Source organism: Branchiostoma floridae, chromosome 18 (genome assembly GCF_000003815.2).
Source record: "Branchiostoma floridae strain S238N-H82 chromosome 18, Bfl_VNyyK, whole genome shotgun sequence".
Classification (NCBI taxonomy): domain Eukaryota; kingdom Metazoa; phylum Chordata; class Leptocardii; order Amphioxiformes; family Branchiostomatidae; genus Branchiostoma; species Branchiostoma floridae.
This window is the reverse complement of record NC_049996.1, coordinates 15,698,427-15,719,006: the sequence shown is the minus strand read 5'-3', so window position 1 is coordinate 15,719,006 and position 20,580 is coordinate 15,698,427. Positions and strand designations below refer to the sequence as shown.

The 20,580-nt window shown below is 43.2% G+C and overlaps 2 protein-coding genes across 9 annotated transcripts in view; one reads left to right on the top strand and one right to left on the bottom strand.

The window, feature by feature from the left end:
- The first annotated feature begins 213 nt into the window (after positions 1-213).
- On the top strand, positions 214-5,405 carry LOC118406076 (caspase-8-like). The gene is made up of 7 exons (XM_035805937.1): positions 214-563; positions 1,025-1,124; positions 1,943-2,078; positions 2,356-2,547; positions 3,184-3,317; positions 3,803-4,043; positions 4,672-5,405. Exons 1-7 carry the CDS (start codon positions 214-216, stop codon positions 5,304-5,306), a joined length of 1,788 nt encoding a protein of 595 aa, XP_035661830.1. The 3' UTR covers positions 5,307-5,405.
- A 3,525-nt stretch (positions 5,406-8,930) lies between these two features.
- The window catches only part of LOC118405627, a 33,098-nt gene continuing 21,448 nt past the window's right edge, over positions 8,931-20,580 (bottom strand). For 4 of the 8 annotated variants that reach the window (XM_035805184.1, XM_035805189.1, XM_035805191.1 and 1 more), the window contains 12 exons: positions 20,361-20,461; positions 19,793-19,941; positions 19,024-19,158; positions 17,955-18,041; positions 17,493-17,568; positions 16,563-16,705; positions 15,878-16,059; positions 14,261-14,484; positions 13,655-13,798; positions 12,576-12,714; positions 11,888-12,168; positions 8,932-11,586 (listed from right to left, as the gene is read on the bottom strand). In XM_035805184.1, the coding sequence (XP_035661077.1) occupies positions 9,584-11,586; positions 11,888-12,168; positions 12,576-12,714; positions 13,655-13,798; positions 14,261-14,484; positions 15,878-16,059; positions 16,563-16,705; positions 17,493-17,568; positions 17,955-18,041; positions 19,024-19,158; positions 19,793-19,941; positions 20,361-20,461 (3,664 nt within the window). In that variant the 3' untranslated portion in view covers positions 8,932-9,583. Of the gene's footprint in view, positions 11,587-11,887; positions 12,169-12,575; positions 12,715-13,654; positions 13,799-14,260; positions 14,485-15,877; positions 16,060-16,562; positions 16,706-17,492; positions 17,569-17,954; positions 18,042-19,023; positions 19,159-19,792; positions 19,942-20,360; positions 20,462-20,580 lie in introns of all 8 variants that reach the window. The other 4 variants (XM_035805186.1, XM_035805185.1, XM_035805188.1 and 1 more) reach the window with 4 other exon arrangements.

Here is a 20,580-nt window from a genome sequence, read left to right as displayed (position 1 = left end):
CGTGTTAGGACTTGACTGAACAAATTAGTTTCCTTCTACAGCAAATCATTAGAATAGATTAAAATAAAGTTGCCTTTAAATTAAATTAATTAAGTCAGTACTTTGAAAAGCATTCACTGATATGATATTCATTAACTGGACAGTCTTGAGATAACAAGCTGCTCTTTCCTATTTTCAGACTCGATCTTCCAAAATAACAAAAAAGAGTCTAAGATGGCCGGACTACCAAGCACCGGCTTGGCAACCGACGCTGTGGACACTAACTTCAACTTCAGGAAGGCTCTGAAAGACATTGATGATGATCTTACGTCGGGCGACATTGCCGCCCTAAAGTTCCTGTGCAGAGACTTAATTCCAGCCGCTAAGCTGGAAAATACCAAAGGCTCGCTGGATGTGTTCAGACAGCTGGAGAACAAGGGGCTGCTGGGTCAGAACAACCTGATGTTCCTGACGGAGCTGCTGTACAGGATCCAGAGGGCTGACCTGCTGAGGAAACTAGCCTGGCGCCAGGAACAGGTATCAGGAGAGATAGGCCGCGGCAGGGCACTGCTGAATCCTTTCAGGTAAGTATGGCAGCAGAAAAAAATCACGAAGAACTATTAATATTAGTCGCATTCCTCTTTATGTGTCCAACCAGCGCAAGCACACCTTTGCACCAAAAACAAGCTTCTAGGAGATATGAGAAAAGAAAGCTGGAGAAGAAAAAAACCTATTGGCTCTTTCCTGAATTATCATCTCTAAGTTTCCAACACACACACCCCTGCAGTCCCAAACTGGGGGGCATACCATATACATTTGTATTATGTAGATCTTACAGTTGAATGTAAAGTTTGGTGTCTTTTAAGCTGCATTAGACAGGTAACGTTACTGTTGTAATCTTTCCATCAAAAAGAAGAATCATATTCTTTCAAACAAGCTCCAACATGAATGACACAGGCTATAAGAAGCCAGTATTCTTTTGACATACATCATACAATGTACAATAAGAAGTATAGCTCACAACATGTTTATAATCTGGTTACAGAGTGATGCTGTTACAAGTGTCTGAAGAGCTGACCAGTCGGGACTTTGACGACATGAAATTCATGGCTGCAGCCTATATCTCACGAAACAAGCTGGAAACGGTAAAGATTTCATTTTTATGATAAATGATACTGGTGGTCCTTTGGAGATGACATTAAGCTAGCCTGACTAAAATTGCGCTCCTAGCGGCCAGCCTTACACTTGCCACCACCTAGGAGGGGGTCATTAACCTAGTATCATTAACCCTACTCTCTGTTTTTTTAGTCGTTTTTATCGGGCTTTCTATTTTGTATTGAGTACCTTGCTGTGCTAGTTTTTGACACAGCAAGATACAATACAAAATAGAAAGCCTGATAAAAACGACTAAGAAAAAAGTTTGAAAAACAGCTGGAGGCTAACCTCTGTTTGGAGAGTACATTAACCCAGCAAGAGATTGTGTAAACACAGGTTAAACATTAAGCCATTGTCCCCCATGTACATGTATGGATAGCTTTAGCCTTCAGGCATTTAACTACCGGGGGTATCTAAATGTAAAAAAAAGTCAACATAAATTGATAAGAGTATATACGCAGATAAGGAACAGTGTGCTTGAAGAAAAGCCATCTCTGTATATTTATTTTTTTTACATATATTTATGTTAGCACATTGCAATTTGAGCCAAATGGAAAATCTTCATGATTCACTTCAAAAGGGGCTTTTCCACTCCAATAACAGAAGTAGTACATACAGGGCCAGTAACAAAGGACATCATACTAAGCACACCCTTGCTTCTGTGATTGTTGATTGTGTTATGCAAATATCATACTGTAGTTTTCACAACTTAACAAAAAAAGTGTGTAGTCCACCTTTTAAAGTTACATGTACATGATGAGAGCTTTGTGTCTCTTGAATCTTACAAACTACTTTATTTTTGCTTCAGGTGGACAATTTCCTCTCCTTGGCCATTGCCCTGGAACAGGGGATGCACCTGACCACTGACAATGTGCAGGTACTGCATGAGCTACTGCAGACACAAGAGCGACCTGACCTCAAAAACATCATACAGAACTATGAGGGTAAGCATTATAGTCTTTGCTTTATAAATGACCTTTGTTTCAATTTAATCTTTATTTGTTATTCTCCCGTGTTTGGCGTGAGCCTCACGTGTCAAATCTCTGTACGAACAATAACAAAAGGGTGTAATATCCAAATATGCTTGGTTGAAAACACGAGGCCGCACTGCAGTCTCACAAATAGCCCTTACATTCTAATGCTCAGTAATGATTGCTGTAATTGTAAGTGTATTTCTTGACATTTTCTTGCCTAACATTTTGATATCTATACCTACAACAGCCAGCATGTCATCAGGGAGTTTCAAAGGGAAGGGCTCCCCTGACGACGGTTTTTCTCCATCACCAATGAAGGGCGACCCAAATCCACAACACAGACAACCAGAGCCATTTCAGCAGCAACGGCAGAATCCAGCCAACCAGGAAGCTAACCTGGTGGCCATGACCCAGAATATGATGGGGCCAGCACAACAGGGTAGGGTTTAGTTTGCCACCCCTCATTAACATAGCAAAAACAGGGGGGGACCAAGAATAGATCCTTGTTGTACACCTCATTATGACCTTTGGGGCAGAATGACTCATTAGAGATGATTGTTTTCTGTAACTTTGTTGTGTGTTGTGGTCTACTGTGTCAAAAGCTTGGATAAACCAAGAAATATTCTGTGTATCAATTTGCCTCAAAGAACATAGTTGAAGCTACTGGTATGTACATGATTGTGTAACTGTAAGACATTGGTAACCTCTGTATTGAATTTCTAAGAATATCTGTAGAAGTTTTGATTTGCTTGTCTGCAGGTTAACACATAAATGCATTTCAAAGCTATGGTTATTGACCTTCGACAGCACGATTATTGAACATGGTTCTAACTTCAAAGGGGTTCTTAGGTTCAATTTTGTGCTTCAGATGTCATGTTTCCACCCATATTTGTCCCATGAATTATCTTTTTAGTATCCTCTATTTGACAAAATGATCACTGGATGTTTGCTTGGATTTATTCCAAGCTCTAGTTGTGGAGGTAATGTTTGGAGAAGAGGAGGAAAAAGAAATGGAGCAAAAACAGTATGTCTCCTTTGTGAAGGTAAAAATAAATAAGTTTTGATTTATCCGCAGGTTACCAACAGATGCTGCAGACAGAGCTGATGCAGCAGGCTGGCAGAGCACCTGACACCCAAGCCAGGCAGACAGCCAGAGTAGCAGAGCAACAACAACAACCGTACGCCCCACAGCAACAACCGCAACTTGGGGTGGGTACTGGTACAGAAAATTCAGGTCCAGGTCTGGTTCAGGTCCAGAGGATCAGGTCCAGGTCCGAACCAGTATGTGAGAACTTATAAATCAAAACAATGGTCCATTTCACTACAATGAAATCTGTTTTGTGGAGTATTCGACTCCCACTGGCATTTTAAAATCCTACAAGGCTAACTACTATTGACTGTAAAACCTGGTATAAATGACTATAGGCTGAAATCTCTACCTCACTCTTATAATTTTCCTCGATTGGTCAGCCCCAAAACGTGTGAATATAAGCTGTTCATTTTCCAATAGGTCCAACATTTGGTCCACCAAATTTTTTCAGGTCTGGTTTTTCTGGACCGGTCCAATAACACCATATCAGTAATCCACCCCTAACCACAACCATGCCCAGAATATGATGGGGCCAGCACAACAAGGTAGGGTTTAGTTTGCCACCCCTCATTTACATGTCAAAAAAACCATATAACCACCACAGGAAGTACCTGCAGGCCTGGGCCCCGCGCCGGCTGATCTCCAGGCTACCATCCAGCGGGAGCTGGAAGTGTTACTGGCGCAGGAGAGGGCTCGGCAGCGGGAGGACATGCCCTGCTACAGGATGGACCGCGATCCTCGCGGCCTGGCTGTTATCATCAACAATAAACAATTCTTCCAAGATCCCAGACGGGCAGACAGTCGACGAGGGCTTGAAAATCGGGAGGGAACAAATGTGGACAGAGGTACAAAATGCTACCGATACTTCAGAACCTTGGAGCAACAATTCATTATGTCTAATGATGCTTTGAGAACCATTTATATTTTTTTCTGCATGATATCCAATTAAGTTGATAGATCTGTGACTATAGATAGTAAAAAATTGAAGTCAAATGAGATCTTAACTCGGCTCTCTTCTTGATCATGATACATGTACACTAAAAACTGCCCAGTTGGAAGGAGACCTCTAAAGGGACTGAGATAGTTTAATGATTGTGTAAATGGAAAAAATTATCTTAGGAACCACCAGAGTTTGTACACTGCAGGGTTGAACAAGTTTTCTAAAATTCACTTGTCCTATCGGGCAAGCACATAAAAAATATACTTGCCCGAACCAATTTTTCACTTGCCCAAAATTCAAATGTCACTGTTACTAGTATATGCATTTTCACTTCCAGCAATGGAATTCTCTGTAGACAATTTCTTGATGTCATGACTGTAAAAAGTAACAAGTATATCAAAGACATAACATCGGACAAGTGGGATGGACATGCACTTGCCCGAACAGCACTTTCACTTGCCCTGGACAATAGGGCTAGTGGACTTGTTTATCCCTGCACTGTTGAATGTGCTGTATGTTATGTTCTTTTCCAGATAACTTAATCTACATCTTCACCAAGCTTGGGTTCGAGGTCCAAACCTATGAAAATCTCACACATGATCAGCTCATCAACATCTTCACCCAAGTCCGTTATGCAGACCACCAAAACCACGACTGCTTCGCTGCATGTATCCTGTCCCATGGCAGTCAGGGGCAGGTGTATGGGGCCGACAGTGTTCCCGTCAGCATCCGGGACCTGGCAGAAGAGGTTAAGTCTACAAAGTGTCCCTCTCTTGGTGGGAAACCCAAGCTGTTCTTTATCCAGGCCTGTCAGGGGCGGAGCGAGCAGAGGGGCGTTAGCGACGTCAGTGTCGATGCTGGCTACGGGTCTGATGGTCTGGCGGCATTCCAGGAGACCATCCCCAACGAGGCTGACTTCCTTCTAAGCTATTCCACAATCCCTGGTTATGTTTCGTATCGCAGTAAGACGTATGGCTCTTGGTTTGTCACCAAACTCGTAGAAATCTTAGACAACATGGGGGACCGATATGACCTTCTGAGCATTCTCATCAAGGTCAATGAAGAGGTGGGCAAGGCCATTGCAAAGAAGGGGGGAGGGCAGTTTAAACAGAGCCCGGCACCCGTAGCTACTCTGAGGAAGAAGATCTTCTTCTCTTTCCTCCGTTGAGGCGAGAAAACCGCAGGTCATTCCTGGTGTCAGAACAGTAAATACTGCTGTATGAGTGAAGACTACAGCATGTTCCCTGTACAGGCTTTTAATTTGACGTAATCTGCGCCATGTTGGCTTACAGCATGCATAATGTTAGATACACGAAGATGCTATAGTAACTGCTTAATTCAATTACCCACCAACATGGTCGCTGTGGGATTCAAATTATAATCATTATGACGTCAACGAAAAGCCTGTATAGACCTTTATGCAGATCTCATAGCATGTTGCGGGCGGGATAGAAGGTACAGTACATTGTACATGTATATGGGTAGCTTGAGGCACAAACAACAAGGCATACATGTATGCAATGTGTACTGTGTGTCTGGTCCTGTCTTTGTTGTCATGGTGACGGTTTTCTGTGCTTAACGCAGTACCCATAGTGCCCCACATCTCCCAGCATGCAATGGAACCTGCGAAAAGGTTTACACCCGCCTTCTATGAAAGTGGCTTAAAAAACAAAATCATACATTTTTTAAATTGCAACATTGCTGCAAACTTCAGGGCAAATTTCACAAAAACACGAACCAGAATTCAATGTACACACCAAACATTTATTGCTACCATGCATGGCCATTATGATTGTACATACAAACGTGTAATGTAAGAACAATTAACGTTAGTTATTTTATGACATTTTCCAAATTTGCATAGATTTCTAGAAAATTACCTCTTGAAATGACAACTGTTGAATCAGATGCGTAATGTTAATTTGAACATCATGCTGTGGATATCTGTAAATATTCATATCTGAGAAATGTTTCAAATGCAAGATATACATAGATCAAATCTGGACAAATGTCCTAATATGGTATGGACTTTGACCAATCACAGCCTTCCATTGGAGCATATGAAAAAAATGTGTCTTGACAGCTGATTGGCTGTGAGAAAATCAGGTATCAACAGCAAGCCAATGACAGCTCACAAAACATGCAAATGGTATATCATAATAAAAAAAAAAAGCAAAGTCCACGTACATAGCCAGAACAGGTGTAAATTCAGTGCATAGACTTCACTATATTTCTGGCAATGCCTTAGGACAGAGCCTTTAAAAAAACTTCCACAAGCTCAATGACATTCACTTCAGCGCAGACTTTTAAATTGACAAAACATGGCATTAAATCATAGAAGCCATTGCATATGACATGTCACTTTAAGTAATACCCATACCTGCACCCTACTTGAAGTACTAACATGGACAATGGCCACTATCATTTTTACTGACACTTACATCGGTGTAAATGTACATCACTATGGCACTTACATCTATTGTTTATTGTTTTAGAAAAGTCTCATTTACATTTGCCAACCATTTAAATGTACAAAGTCTATGTGTTTGATGTGGTCAAAAGAATACTAGATTTAGTTTACTACTTTGCTACCAACAGCCAGAAACAAATGGAAAAATTGCAAAGCCAATATAGAAAGAGTATACTAGTAGAATAAACCTATTATTGAGTTTAAGTTCTATTTTAAGACCTTACAATCTGGCATTGGAATGTTTTTGCTTCACAGTGAAGAACGATATATATATAGCATTATTTTACTAATAAATGTAAGAGTTAGTTTGGAAATAATAGTAGTAATAAAGGATTTTATACAGTAGCAGCTCGCACAACTTGGCTGGAATCGGTGATTGCCAACAAGAATAAATTACAGAAACCACTTGAAGATGTCTCTTATTGCTTTTTCTTTTAAGACAGCTTTTGTCTGCCTGGTGTCATATGAAGATACTTCACACACGCTTGCTAACAGTTCGGTGTGACAGTATTGTGTACAACACCTAAACCCTTAAAAACTAAACCTTATATAACCAACACAGAAATAGTTGGAGCACAGTTGTACAAGGTGTGCGGTCTAACGGGTCGACCCACTGGACAGAGCCGCATGGAAGTGCGGTGTGAAGACTAGCCGACTGCTGCCTACCCCTGCTGCCTACCCCTGATCCCAGCAGCAGTATAATCAAATACTGGATAGTGAGTGAGGCACGATCTAGACACAGTTTTTCCCGATATCTGTGAGCCGACAACCTCTCGCCGACAGCTTTTTTACAGCGTCTAGATGGAACTGCAATATCGCCATTAAGATATCGGCAAAATTTCTCCCGAAAGGTCAGGAGCATTCGCCCGATAGCTTAGCAGGGGTCCCCGACAACTTCCGCGCGCGTGTAGATGCGTCCCGAACACGGGCTCATTAGGCTATATATCTGTTTATGACTGCAAGCACCACAGGTGTCCCACAGCCAACGTTCCAGATCCCTCCCGACATCTCCACAGATATCGGTAAAAACTGTTTCTAGATTTGGCCTGAGTGACACCAAATTTTTGGATGAAGGATCACTGAATGGATACCAAAGCTTCCTGGACCATTGCTGAAGGTAGGTGTCTTCAACATCCTGTGCTGGAAGCTTCAGTAGATAGGTCCAAAATATTTTGTTGTTCTGTAGGTAGCTTTGTAGTACCATTGTCTATATAGCTAGTAGTTTTATTGGTTGCCACACATTGTACCTTGAGCGATTGTTGAGCAATCAAGTCATTTATTGATTCATTCTGTGAACGGAGAATCTGGGCAAGTGCCAACTATTTCAGTGTTGGTTTTGACAAGTTTACCAACCAAAAATATTTTTCCAACACAGATGAACTTTCTGTGAAGTTCTTGATCTTCTAGCATCCTGTTATTAAAAAAACAGTGCATTCACACTGTTCACCATCAACAATGTTCGCTTGGCATTCTGTTGCTGATGTTACTAAAATGGCAACTTTGATTTTCAATTTGTATTCAATTCTTAAATCAATGAGGATATACAGATAACCTTCTTGTTTTTACTGATTAGTTTTTAGTAACCCATCAGCATTTTCTGTATTTAACTGTTCATGTTTATCAATCATCCTTATCCTATGACAAGTTAACACAGAAAAACATCGCAACCAATGAAAATCATTCAAAACGAACCTTTTTAACTGAAAATTCTCATCACTAAATAAAAACCAAACACTACTTACTGAACCCTGGGTAATCTTAATGGTTTGAAACCAACAAACCAGAATGGACCAATTGCAATACTTCTTGCAAAATCTTCGAGTCTTAATGTCTCACCACTCCTGATTGGATGAAATGTGACCATGAAAAGAATGCCCGAAGCAAGACCAACAAAGTAGCTGTTCGTATTTCTAGTTTAAAGATGACTGAGTATTTGAAAAAGTGATATTTACAGTCAACATTGTTGAAGGTTCCAGCCTCCAAATGGCTAGCGGCTAGCGGAGCCAAGGTAACACACTACAGGGTTCTCACCAGAAGTATTTCACAGCATAGGGGGGTGGGTAAGTGCCGCAAAACCATGTGGGATGTGGCGCAGGTTTTAGTACTGTAGAGGGCCTGGGGGCTTTTTATGAAAATTAATCTTTAACAGTCAGAAAAAATTCTTATATTTTGAGGGCCAAATTTCATAAAATAAAGCGAATATTCTTAAATCTTTTAATCTCCAAGAAGATCCTATGGTGCCATAAGATAGTATCAAAGCTGGCCGAGGAGTATAGCCGGCCAAAGGGAGTCAAACAGGCATACAAACTCGCATACACACTCCTAGGACGGTCTCACTCCTCTGCCAGCTTTTGATACTATCTTATGCTACCTTGGGATCTGCTTGGAGATTAAAATCTTTATCACAAAACAGAAAAGCCCCCTATGCTAGTTGAAATACAGTGTAGGGCCCAAATGATAACATAGGGCCCCACTTTGATCAACTGAGCTGGTGAGAGCCCTGTTGTAAGACTGACCACAAGGCACCAGAGAAGTACCTTTTTTATGGAGAGAGAATGCCACGTCAGTCGGTCAAAAGTGTACAAGAATGATGTTCTGTATCCTACATTTTACATCCCAGCGTAGCAGTCAAGAATATGCACCTGGTCAAAATGTACCCGGGTACATTCTTGCCGGGAGTATACTATGACCTGCTACACCTGGTAACAAGTTTGGCATTAGTACATGTCTCAGACATTTTAGTGCAGGTATTTGTCAAAGGTAGTGGTTTGGAGTGACTTTATAGTATTTCTAACACAGCTATCAACAGCAGTTTGGGATGATTCAATCTTTATCTGGAGTACTACTGGGTATACAATGTATTATTTTAACTATTATGGCAACAACACGTGTATTATTACGTGTGATGTTAGTATGTTCTAATGTCTTTGACACACGAGGTACACAAAGTCTGAAACCACAGGAAACCCTACAACCTACACCAAAGTGGCAGGTATATCGTCGTCATCTAAGGGATCGTACCACCCCTCCCCAACCCCCCTTGCCCCCTCCACTGATGCCCTTCTCCTTCCTTCATTCCCTCTCCCCTCCTCTTTGCTTCTCTTTCTATTCTTCGATTTTCGTCTATGGCCTCTCCTTTGGTCGCCTGTGTCGGACAATGCCGACGCGTCCTTTTCTCTTCTCTCCCAAATACTCTGCGCCTTGCTGGCAGCCTCTAGCGCCAGCCTTCTTTCCCTGGTAAGGCGGGGCGGCGGCTCGGGCACCTTCTGACCAAACGTTGCGGACTTGCCCTCCAACTGGTGGCGGCCGGTCGCAGGGTGCCTTGTGTTTGTAATGTGTGGATGTTGGGAGGGTGGCCCAACAGAAAGACGCAAGGCTGGAAGGATTGGATGGTTTGGGGCGCTTTCCTGACCCCCAGGAAAAGCCATGGTGTTGCCGAACAGCGCCTGGTGTGCATCTGTGATAGCTGCGGAAAGGGAAGTAGTGGGGCCCTGCACTGGCACGTGTGCAAACATATTGGGCACAACTGTATCCTTATTGTCACCTACTACTAGTAGTCCTTGGCTCCCCTCAGAGTCTACGTTAACATTGATCCCCCCAGTACTCTTAGCATTTGGTGATGGCACTGTTTGCGGGGGTAATGGCGCGTCGAACGCGAAATGTTCGGGGACGCGCTCTTGAGGAATCCAAATCTCGTCCGCTGTGGGTATCCTCGGAAATTCCCTACTTAAAGGCAGTTTCGCGCACAATGCCTGGAGGTCGTCAGTCAACTCAAATGGTGAGTCGAGGTTGGTTTCGAGATAGTCTTTCGGCGTACTTGGGTCGTCTTCAAACTTGAGCTGGAGTTCCTTTGCGGCTTCCTTTGTGCCAGAGGTGTTGCTGTTTTGTACGGATGTAGAGCTACTTTCTCCTAACCCTACTGCACCAATGAGCTCTGTCGTTTCTCCTCCTGCGGGGTCCCCTGAAACTGCGGGGTCCCCTGAAACTGTGGGGTCCCCTGAAACTGCCTGAGCCCTTTGCACAGTGTTAATGACAATGGAATCGATGTCGGAAAGGTTGTACAAAGTGTGCGAGTCCATGGACAGGAGACTACCAGGCTCTGTTTCCGGCTCGTCACTCGGAGGCTCCCAAATAAGGGACTTCACTTCTGAAGGGGGGGTGGGGAAGTCGCTTAGCTCCTCCCCCGCACCGGTGGCCGTGTTTGCATTTCCGCTGTCAGGCACAGAGCACAGAAATTTGAGCCCTTCCTCTGCGTTTCCGACACTTGCGTCTACTTTTGGTGACATGCCGTCTACCTTTGCTGAGACCTCCTTAGGCGTTGTTGCGTTCTGACCTGCAGGAGCATTGCTGGGAGTGTTTCTACCTATCCAGCCCTCGTCCGTGAGCCACGCGCGCAAAGTGGCCTCAAGAAACTCAGTCCTCTCTCCAACCTCCAGCCATTCTGCCTCCTCATTCACTTTCGCCCCACTTGGAGACGCAGACGGCTGCTTTTGCGGCACGGCTTCTGCAGGGTTGACAGGCTCTACCTTAGGCTCCCCTCTCCTACCTTTTCTCCTGGGAGAATCAGAGCCTTTGCGAGACTTTTTCTCCGCTCCTGGTGAGGCCGTAGCTCCGAGGGTGTCCCCTGACAGCGGGACACTCACCCAGCCTGCTGCTGGTATGTCCTCCACTCGTGAAGGCTCACTCTGCACTTCCTTTACTACTACTTCTTCTTCTTCTGGAATGTTGGGCGCATGTTTCTCTGCAGACGGCACAGTTTTCTGAAGAGGGGGAGCAGCGAGGACGGAGCCCACAGAGGGAGAGACGTTGTTGTTGTTGCTGTGGTTGGACATGTTTGTATTTGTGGCAGGGATGGGTTCGGACTGGACCGGTAAGGGAGCCTGCGGTTGTAAGGGCCGAGCTGTGGAAGAGTTTGCTGTGGAAAGCTGGAGCGAGAGCTCTATGGCACGGATCAGTTCGTCCTCTCCCTGGTCTCCTGCTGAAGGAAAAAAAGATTTCCAATTAAAAGACAGATAAGCTTTAGAAGATTGAGAAAACTGTTTTGAGATTCAAATATGTAAATTATCATACAATAACAACAATCTAGAACTAAAAAGACAGTTGGCTACATGTATAACTTTCAAACAATTGACCATAATTGTTTAGGTTTGGACCTGTACCGAAGGACCTAAGCCCATGTATCCGAACCTTTACAATTTGTTCATGTACTTATGTACCACATACTATTTCATGCATGAATTGATAGATTGATACATATAAAGAGACTAAAGTGGCATTACCAGCAGACTCAGTGGGAGCTAACTGCGCAGACAGTCTGGACAGCTCCAACACCCTGTGGAGATCAGGGTCCGTGACTGCAGGCTCCGCTCCCTGTGCGCTGTCCTCTGTAGGGATCTGAAACAGTGCCTGATCTGCCGGCTCAGGCCCCAGCGTGCCGTCCTCTGTAGGGATCTGAAACAGTGCCTGTTCACCCGGGGGGACATCCCTTTGGGGCGTACTTGTCAATGGGTTGGCTTGGTTTGCTGCGTCACCCCTCCCCACTGTCAGGTGTTCGTAGTCACTGTGAAAGCAAATAAGGCAATAAGAGATGGCGGGATTCATCCCCTTACCCATACTGCTTTGTGTTGCTTCCAGTATAACAGAAATTAAACAGCAATGAGGATCTAAGGCACGCAAACACGTACGCACACACACACACACACACTCACACACACACTAACACACACATATATAGATATACATGCACACACGCACAAACACGCACACACACAGGTACAAAAGTGCGAACACACACAAACACACATGCATGCAGCTTTTACCATTTAAGATACAGGCTGGAAATGGATTGATTTCTGGTCTTTGTGGAGTGAAAACTATTAATAATGACAAAATTGGAAAAACATTTTACTGACAGTGCCTGCTTCAAACTCTAGCTACATGTATGACATGCAAACTTGAGATTCTGACCTGTCCTCAGACTCCTCTGTCCTTTGGCACAGCTGTCGAAGCTGAGGGGGGGTGGGGGGCAGAGGGGGCAGGGAGTCCGTCCGTCGGGGTGGGGTGGGGGGCGGCTCCAGCTCAAGCAGATGCCAGGGGAGGTCCAGACCTGGTAGTGGTAAAAAACACCAGGATTTATCATAAAATCTGGCATACGGTGGATGTGTTATCTATTTCTAAGAGCCCACATGGAAAACCCTGTAAGAGATGGACTGACAACATATAAGGGAAGATCTTCAGCTCCTCAACCTACACAGTGCCAACCCAAAAGATAGAAGCTGCTGGCGGGCTGCCATTAAGCCTCCACATCTACATGCAAAAAAGTATAAGAGTGCAATAGTCTACAGGGAACAGTAGATGATAAACCAGATAGTGTGTGACTGAGTTACATACTTTTCCTGCCCTTTCTGCCTCTCCTTCCTGCCTAAGCATTAATGTACCATCCCTGACTGACAAATCCCCCAGATACGTACTGTTCCTCCCCCTTCTCCTTACCTAACCATTACTGTACTTTTCCTCCCTTCTGCCTCTCCTCCTTGCCTAACAATTACTGTACCATCCCTGATTGACTACTCCCCCAGATACGTACTGTTCCTCCCCCTCCTGCCCCTTCTTCTGGCCATCTGCAGGCATCATAAGCTGCAGAAGTCGTGAGGCCTCCCTCCCTACCTAATCATTACTGTACCATCCCTGATTGATACATCCCCCCAGATACGTACTGTTCCTCCCCCTCCTTCCCCTTCTCCTGGCCATCTGCAGGCACCTCAGGCTGCAAAGGTCGTGAGGCCTGCCAGACTACTGTACTTTTCCTCCCCTTTCTGCCTATCCTCCTTCCCTAACCATTACTGTACCCTCCCTCATTGATACATCCCCCCCAGATACGTACTGTTCCTCCCCCTCCTGCCCCTCCTCCTGGCCATCTGCAGGCACCTCAGGCTGCAGAAGTCGTGAGGCCTGCCGGACTGGCGGTGCACCGCGCTGTTCCTCCCCCTCCCTACCTAATCATTACTGTACCATCCCTGATTAATTACTCCCCCCCAGATACGTACTGTTCCTCCCCCTCCTGCCCCTTCTCCTGGCCATCTGCAGGCACCTCAGGCTGCAGAAGTCGTGAGGCCTGCCAGACTGGCGATGCACCGCGCGGGGCCGGCCACAGCCGATTCGCAGGCACAGCGTAGGGTCCACGGGAGGAACTACAGTCAGGGACACAAACATTTCCATTTTATATAAAATACTTCAAATTCCACTTCAATAGACATTACAATACAAGTAGACTTTGGGGGCGCCTTCCTCTATTGTACATTGTATGAGGCAATTTAGTGTTCAGACTACCATCTTGTACTTTGTGTGTGTTGTTGTTACGTTACCTGAATAAACCAGTTCTCTCTCTCTCTCTCTCTTAGCAACCAATCAAATTGAAAGTTAGTACCAGTATTTGTATCTACTGCATGCCCCATTGGTAACTACCTCATGGCGTAACACATAAGGTCCAACTAAAAAGCTGTATATTCGGACAGAGACATCTCTAACTGAAGCTAAAAACTCATTTTCACATGATCTAAGTGAGGAAATCATTTATTCAATAAAAGTGTTGTGCCAGCTATACAGATACAGAAGCTTGTGTACATATCCAGATGATACAGAAGAGGTTGTACCTCGGGAAGGGCTTGCCCCTGTACTGGCCAGCCTGGTGGCAGGGTTGGGGCTGGGCTCGTCGGAGCTCTGGGTACTGCTGTCCCCCGGGGGCGGGGTGGGGGGCTCCGGGGGGAACACATCCCGCAGGGACGCCAGGATGGCTTGGGCTAGAGCAGCATCCTCATCTTGCAGGGATTCCTCATCTTCTTCCTCGAAGAACCTTGGCCTGAACAAGTCCATCAAGCTGGAAAAGGGAAGAATGAAGATTTTGTTTAATGTAGTTAGGATAAAAACTGTGTTATGCAACTCAGGGCTCGAAATACTGAGTGCATGTGCACCCAGGTGCACCCAAAATTGGAGCTGTGCACCCAATTATTTTCTCTGGTTGCACAGGGTGCACCCAAATATTTTCTTAGGTTTATGTATGTAAAGATATCAAAGTATACTTAGTATACATGTACATCATATTCTTGACATCTAAGTGTTAGAAAGATAATAAAAATGTCTGTTGTTTAAGAAGTTGATAGCTTGTAACTAAGTTTTATTATTAGGTTATTACTTAAATTTAAGTGGTGTACCCAAAATTCTTTTGGTGCACCCAATTTTTCAAGCTGGGTGCACCAGTACACCTAATCCCAAAAATGAATTTCGAGCCCAAGAGAATATCAAAGTATACTTAGTATACATGTACATCATATTCTTGACATCTAAGTGTTAGAAAGATAATAAAAATGTCTGTTGTTTAAGAAGTTGATAGCTTGTAACTAAGTTTTATTATTAGGTTATTACTTAAATTTAAGTGGTGCACCCAAAATTCTTTTGGTGCACCCGATTTTTTAAGCTGGGTGCACCAGTACACCTAATCCCTAAAATGAATTTCGAGCCCTGCAACTATATTACTATTGCATATCAATTCATAGGATATATTAACCTGCTCTCCAACAAGGTCTCTTTACTTAGTGTCATGGACGAAAGGTAGTGGATTCTACCTGAAACATTTGAAAGTTTCCAACATCATATCCAGTTGCTTGAGTAACTACTATTTGGCATATGTTAAGATGGTTCAGATCAGCTGATTGGTGACCAAGATTGTGGCTACACCTTGATTCTTGAATTCAAAGATTCTTGTTTTCTGACTTGAAAAAGAATAAAGATGAACAAAAAGATATCCTTGCAATTGATACATGTAAAAAATTGACTGTAAGATGATAAACTGATATGATGTAATGATTGATAGCTAAAATGAATAACATAAATAATGACATAATAATAAATCATATGATATGATCTGTCAAGTATACAATGTGGCTGGTAGACATGAATACTAGGTTGATTTTTAAAGGAGGCTCTTCTTTTTCCTGTTGTAACTGTTATAACTACTGTAAATACAGAAATGTTCGCGGTGGTTTTATGTTCGCGGTTTTCACGTTGGCCACTTCACCGCGAATTTAAAACCACCGCGAACACTTTTTCATGGCAGTAAGAGGCTACAGTGCATGGTGTTACCGCGAACTTAAAACCACCGTGAAAAGTCTGTTTCCCGGCTACCGCGAAATCTAATCCCTGCGAACTTCAATGCATTTACAGCATCAGTGAAAATATAATAAACACCAAAAAAAGCGACTACCAAAACTCACATTCTCCTCCTCTCAGAAGGTGGAGTTTCCGGGGGCAGGAGGCCCTTCTCTACAGCAGCCAAGAAGTCGTGTCGTTTCCTCTGGGTCAGCTGGGCGCCCTGGATGATCTTTGACCTCGGCGTGCGGAGGTACGGTCTGGCGATCATCTGGGACAGGGTCTCTGTGGCCTCCTCGAGTTCCGTCTGTATTTCACACAGAAATATGGGGAGTCAAATAACTTCTTTTATTTTTCCATTTTTTTCCTTTGCCAAGAAGGTTTTGTTTTCGGTTGTGCCATGGAGAAAGGCTGTAGATGTGCAAAGGTTAGGTGTGACAGGTCGTTCAGTGTAACCAGCTGCAGCCACACCACATGCCTGCCAAGAGTTGGCAGTTACACAGTAATAGGCTATAGAGATACAGCTACAGATACAAAATGCTTTCCATTAAACTCTTTCGTGACCACCCAAACTAATTTCTTTCTGTTGAATTGTAAAATGATTCATAGTATAAAGTAGTATACTGAGTAATTGATTATACTGCTGCTGGGATCCCTAACACAGGGGTAGGCAGCAGACAGCTGATCTTCACACTGCACTTCCATGCAGCTCTGTCCAGCGAGCTTACTCTAGTTAGACCACACATTGTATAAAAATTTAAATTCTACATTATCAATAGTATTACTCATGTTCTGACAAAGTCTTCCCACCTGGATGTCTTCGAAGATTCTCCTTTTCCTGGCGTCTCCTACGTAGTAACCGTAGCAGTAGGAGAACTTCAGCACACGACGGGCAGACAGCAGTTCACGGATGGCTTCCTCCACAAACTTAGTGCTCACTCTCTGGCTTCCAACTGCAAACCAGCACAACAACCTCTCAGTTTGAAATCTACCAAGCACTTTTTCATTAATATGCATACACTATGTTACAAAAGATACAAAGAATATACCAAGTCCTAACCAAGTGTTAAAACAATATGAAAACTATATGATTGTACATTCAAACATGATTAAAATCATCAGAGTCAAAAGCAAAAATAAAGACATGGAAAGATACAAAATGTACATGTTATACATCACACTTAAGCGTTAATGTATTACAATAAATTTCAAGAAGATGTAAAGGTAAAGTAGACGAAATGTCTTAATAAGAATGCAAAGCCCAAGGAAATCATTTTCTATATGTATAGGAGATAGCGGTGAACACTGCTTTTGAAGGTTTAAAGAATATATACATTTTTTGTACAAGAGGGAAACAGAGTTCAATAGTTTGGCAGTCCAAGGAAAGAAACTATAGCTGTGGCACTTTGTAAAGAATAGAGCAGGGTTCTAGCCAGTATCTGTCCTTTGGCTGAATTTTGCTGCTGGGGACGGACAAAAAATTGGCCCATTCCATCCTCTATGATGGACAACAATCGTCTACCAGCAAAATTTGCCCCTTAAATAAAGGAAATAGCATTTCAGAGGGTCTAAATTTTAAATTTTTCCAGGGAGCATGCCTCTGGACCTCCCTAGGATCGGTGTGCCTTTTACAGGATGTCTCTTCAAAGTCCTGGGAACTAAAAAACATTCAGGCTGGCTGGAACACTGGAATACAGCAAGAGAAAGACAGGAAGGCAGAGAGGAGAGAGATGTCCTTACATTTACCTGTACTTGCGGCTGCCAGGGCAAGGTCGTTCATCTTTCTCATGGCAGTCCGCAGGTAGGCCTCCTCTATCTGTGGGCATCAAGCAGAAATTCACGCGTTATTACACAAAAAATGCTAAAACTCTACTGTCTTCCCAAGGAGAAAACATATTGTTTTTGCTGGTGTGTTCTATTTCCTACTTCCTCCTAGCAAAAAGGGTTTAAGGAAAATGCTGGTCTGTGCACCAGGCCGTGCTACCTGGGCTGTCTACCTGGACTGGCTATCACATCAGGCTACTCAGAAACCCCCATTCATAGCCCCAATTCTTTTATGAGAATGTTGTGCAGCGGGATAACTTGTTCCTTTTCTTTCTAATAAAAACAACATCAAAATAAAAGAGTAAAGCATAAAAGTTTAAAAGAATCTTTTGGGTCAACCATTCCCAGCGAGAGCTTCCTTAGCTGATAACTACTCACTCTAAAGCTGTTGTCGTGGTTTTTGAACCTGGTGTAGTAGTGCATCAGGCGGCTGAGCTCTTGTGCCTTCTCATTCTTTTCTCGGGCCTTAGAAAAAGGGGGAACAAAGAAAGTGTTGTGAGTTAAATCTGATTAAAGAATGCCGACCTTGAATCAAAATTCAGGTAAGATATTGTGTCTGTTACTCAAATGTTGACATCACATTAGTAGCACATTCTGTTCAAAATGAAAGTAAATGGTGTTAAGATATGATGTACATAACTTGCTGTTGTAACATAACTTAGATACATCATTTTGGGGGGTTATTTAAAAAGCACACAACACACAAATTATACAACATACTTTCAATACATGAAAACCATATACATGTACAGTGTAACTAAACATCTAACGTCTACATTTTCTTCAGCCATTACTGTAAATGCAGAAACTTTCGCGGTGGATTTATGTTCACGGTTTTTCGTGGCGGCGCTTCACCCTGAATCTAAAACCACCATGAACATTTTTCCATGGCAGTAAGAGACTACTATAACAGTGCATGGTGTTACTGCGAACTTAAATCCACCGCGAAAAGTCCATTTTACCGCTACTACGAAATTAAATCCCCGCGAACTTAAATGCATTTACAGTCAGTACTTTCCATAAACCCAAAGAATAGACCTCAAAGTCTAACTTCCACGAATCAACTTCAGCCTAACATGCATGTAATTCTGTGTATGCTTCTGTGTTCTGCAGGGCTCTAGCCAGCTCAATTCCCATTGTCGCGAAAACCGCGAAAACACTGGTTTTTAATGAGATTATTGTATGCGAAAGGGCACTGACACACATCGTCAACAATAATAACAATAGCAAAACAAACAGTGTGTGGCTTTTCCGGCCGTGGACAGCGTCCCCAAGCCGCCTGTAGCTTCCACCAAGGATTTTTGTCCGTCAAGGTTGACGGATTGGTTTAAAAAATTTTCCGTCACACGCAGCAAATTTCCGTCAATTGACAGAAAAACGGACGCTGGCTAGAGCCCTGGTGTTCTGTGAGTATAGTGAGTTTGAGTGAGTGTGTGTTGTCTCTCACCTCCTCTGTGAGTAGCTTGGTCTCCTCCTCTACCTTCTGCACCACCTCGTACCTGTTACACCTGAAGTAACCACCTGTCGAGGAACTGTGCTTCTCCCAGTCTTCCAGACACACCCAGCAGAAGTCATACTTACACTGGGGATACAGAAACACATTCTAAGGAATCAAGACACACCCAAGACACACACAGCAGAAGTTATTCTTACACTGGGGACACAAGACATAAGACTTAGCACAAAGGTTCATCTGCGTTTGTATATGACATTATGAAAAAGGAATTGTCACTTTTCTTTTCGTAAGTGGGGTGCGAGCAACAATTTCATGAGGGGGGTAAAGGGAGCTATCTATCAACCTTCATGAGATTAGGATGGGGGCTGCAACAGCTTTGACCCATTGCTTACCCTGTATGTCACACTTCCAACCATATTTTAAATCATACAAAGCAGCTGTAAACTAAACAAAAGATATACAGTAGATTGCAAAAAAATACACCGGAAAGCAGATGCTAATTTCATAGAATGCCAAGAATAATATGTGAAAGAATGATATGTCAAAGAACAAAAGTGAATACCATACACTGTGTGTGCAGTCATTTCTTGACAACTTAGGCATTTTTTGCCAAACTTTTTTTCATCTGCAAGCTCACCTCTGTTTTGGGGTTTCAGAGGATGTCATCCAAATAAAATCAAAGCAACATGACCTAATATACCATATTAAGTGAACCAGTAACATGAAAACATCTACAAAGAGCAAAAAAAGACCCTGTCACCTTGGTGCACTTCATGTGGTTGCATCCCTCGTTTTTCTGTATGTAGACCTTACACTTGGGGCAGGGTTTGGTGTTGGTTACCAACCACAGGCAGTTGGCTGTGGTCTCTGCCTCCGTGTCAACCTCCGTCTTCTTCTCTGGGACATGTGCTGGAGGAAATAGTACCAAACAGGTCAAAGTCATTGCTAAAATTGTTCATAATATGGGCTATGCGCAGGAGGTATTGGGGACAAAATGTCCCACTACATGTTATGTTACATTTAATTTAGTAACTGTATATCATATCACAGATATTTTTAACACACACACACACACGTATACACACACACACACGAACACACACACACGCACAACACACACGCAACTTCCCCTGTTCAGTTCAAAGTCTAACTTTTATCAAACGTTTCCGATTAAGCACACACATCACAGTCATTATCAATTGATAATTACTTAAATCCAGTTATATGAGTATTTTGGAGTACAACTTAAAACTACACTTAGACATCAACTAACAATATAACAAACATGCCATGCAAAAAAAATGAGAAAAGTCATACTACCAACTCACAACCATGTGAAAACGTACTTGGGTCGATCTCCGTGATTTTCTGCTGCCACTGTTTCCACTGGTCACAGCTGCTGGGCTCATGGACCTCACCTAAACACTCCCTAAAACATAACAGTTAGAGTGAATAACTACTGCAACCTATGTGGGAGAGCCATGTTTACACCCAGCTTAGCAACAAATACACGAGGGCACCAGTTCACGTATCAAATCCAAAAAGCTA

Coding starts and splice junctions, on each gene's coding strand:
- LOC118406076 (XM_035805937.1), top strand. CDS start 214: ATGGCCGGACTACCAAGCACCGGCTTGGCAACCGACGCTGTGGACACT. Junction 564..1,024: donor GCACTGCTGAATCCTTTCAG/GTAAGTATGGCA, acceptor ATCTGGTTACAG/AGTGATGCTGTTACAAGTGT. Junction 2,548..3,183: donor GATGGGGCCAGCACAACAGG/GTAGGGTTTAGT, acceptor ATTTATCCGCAG/GTTACCAACAGATGCTGCAG.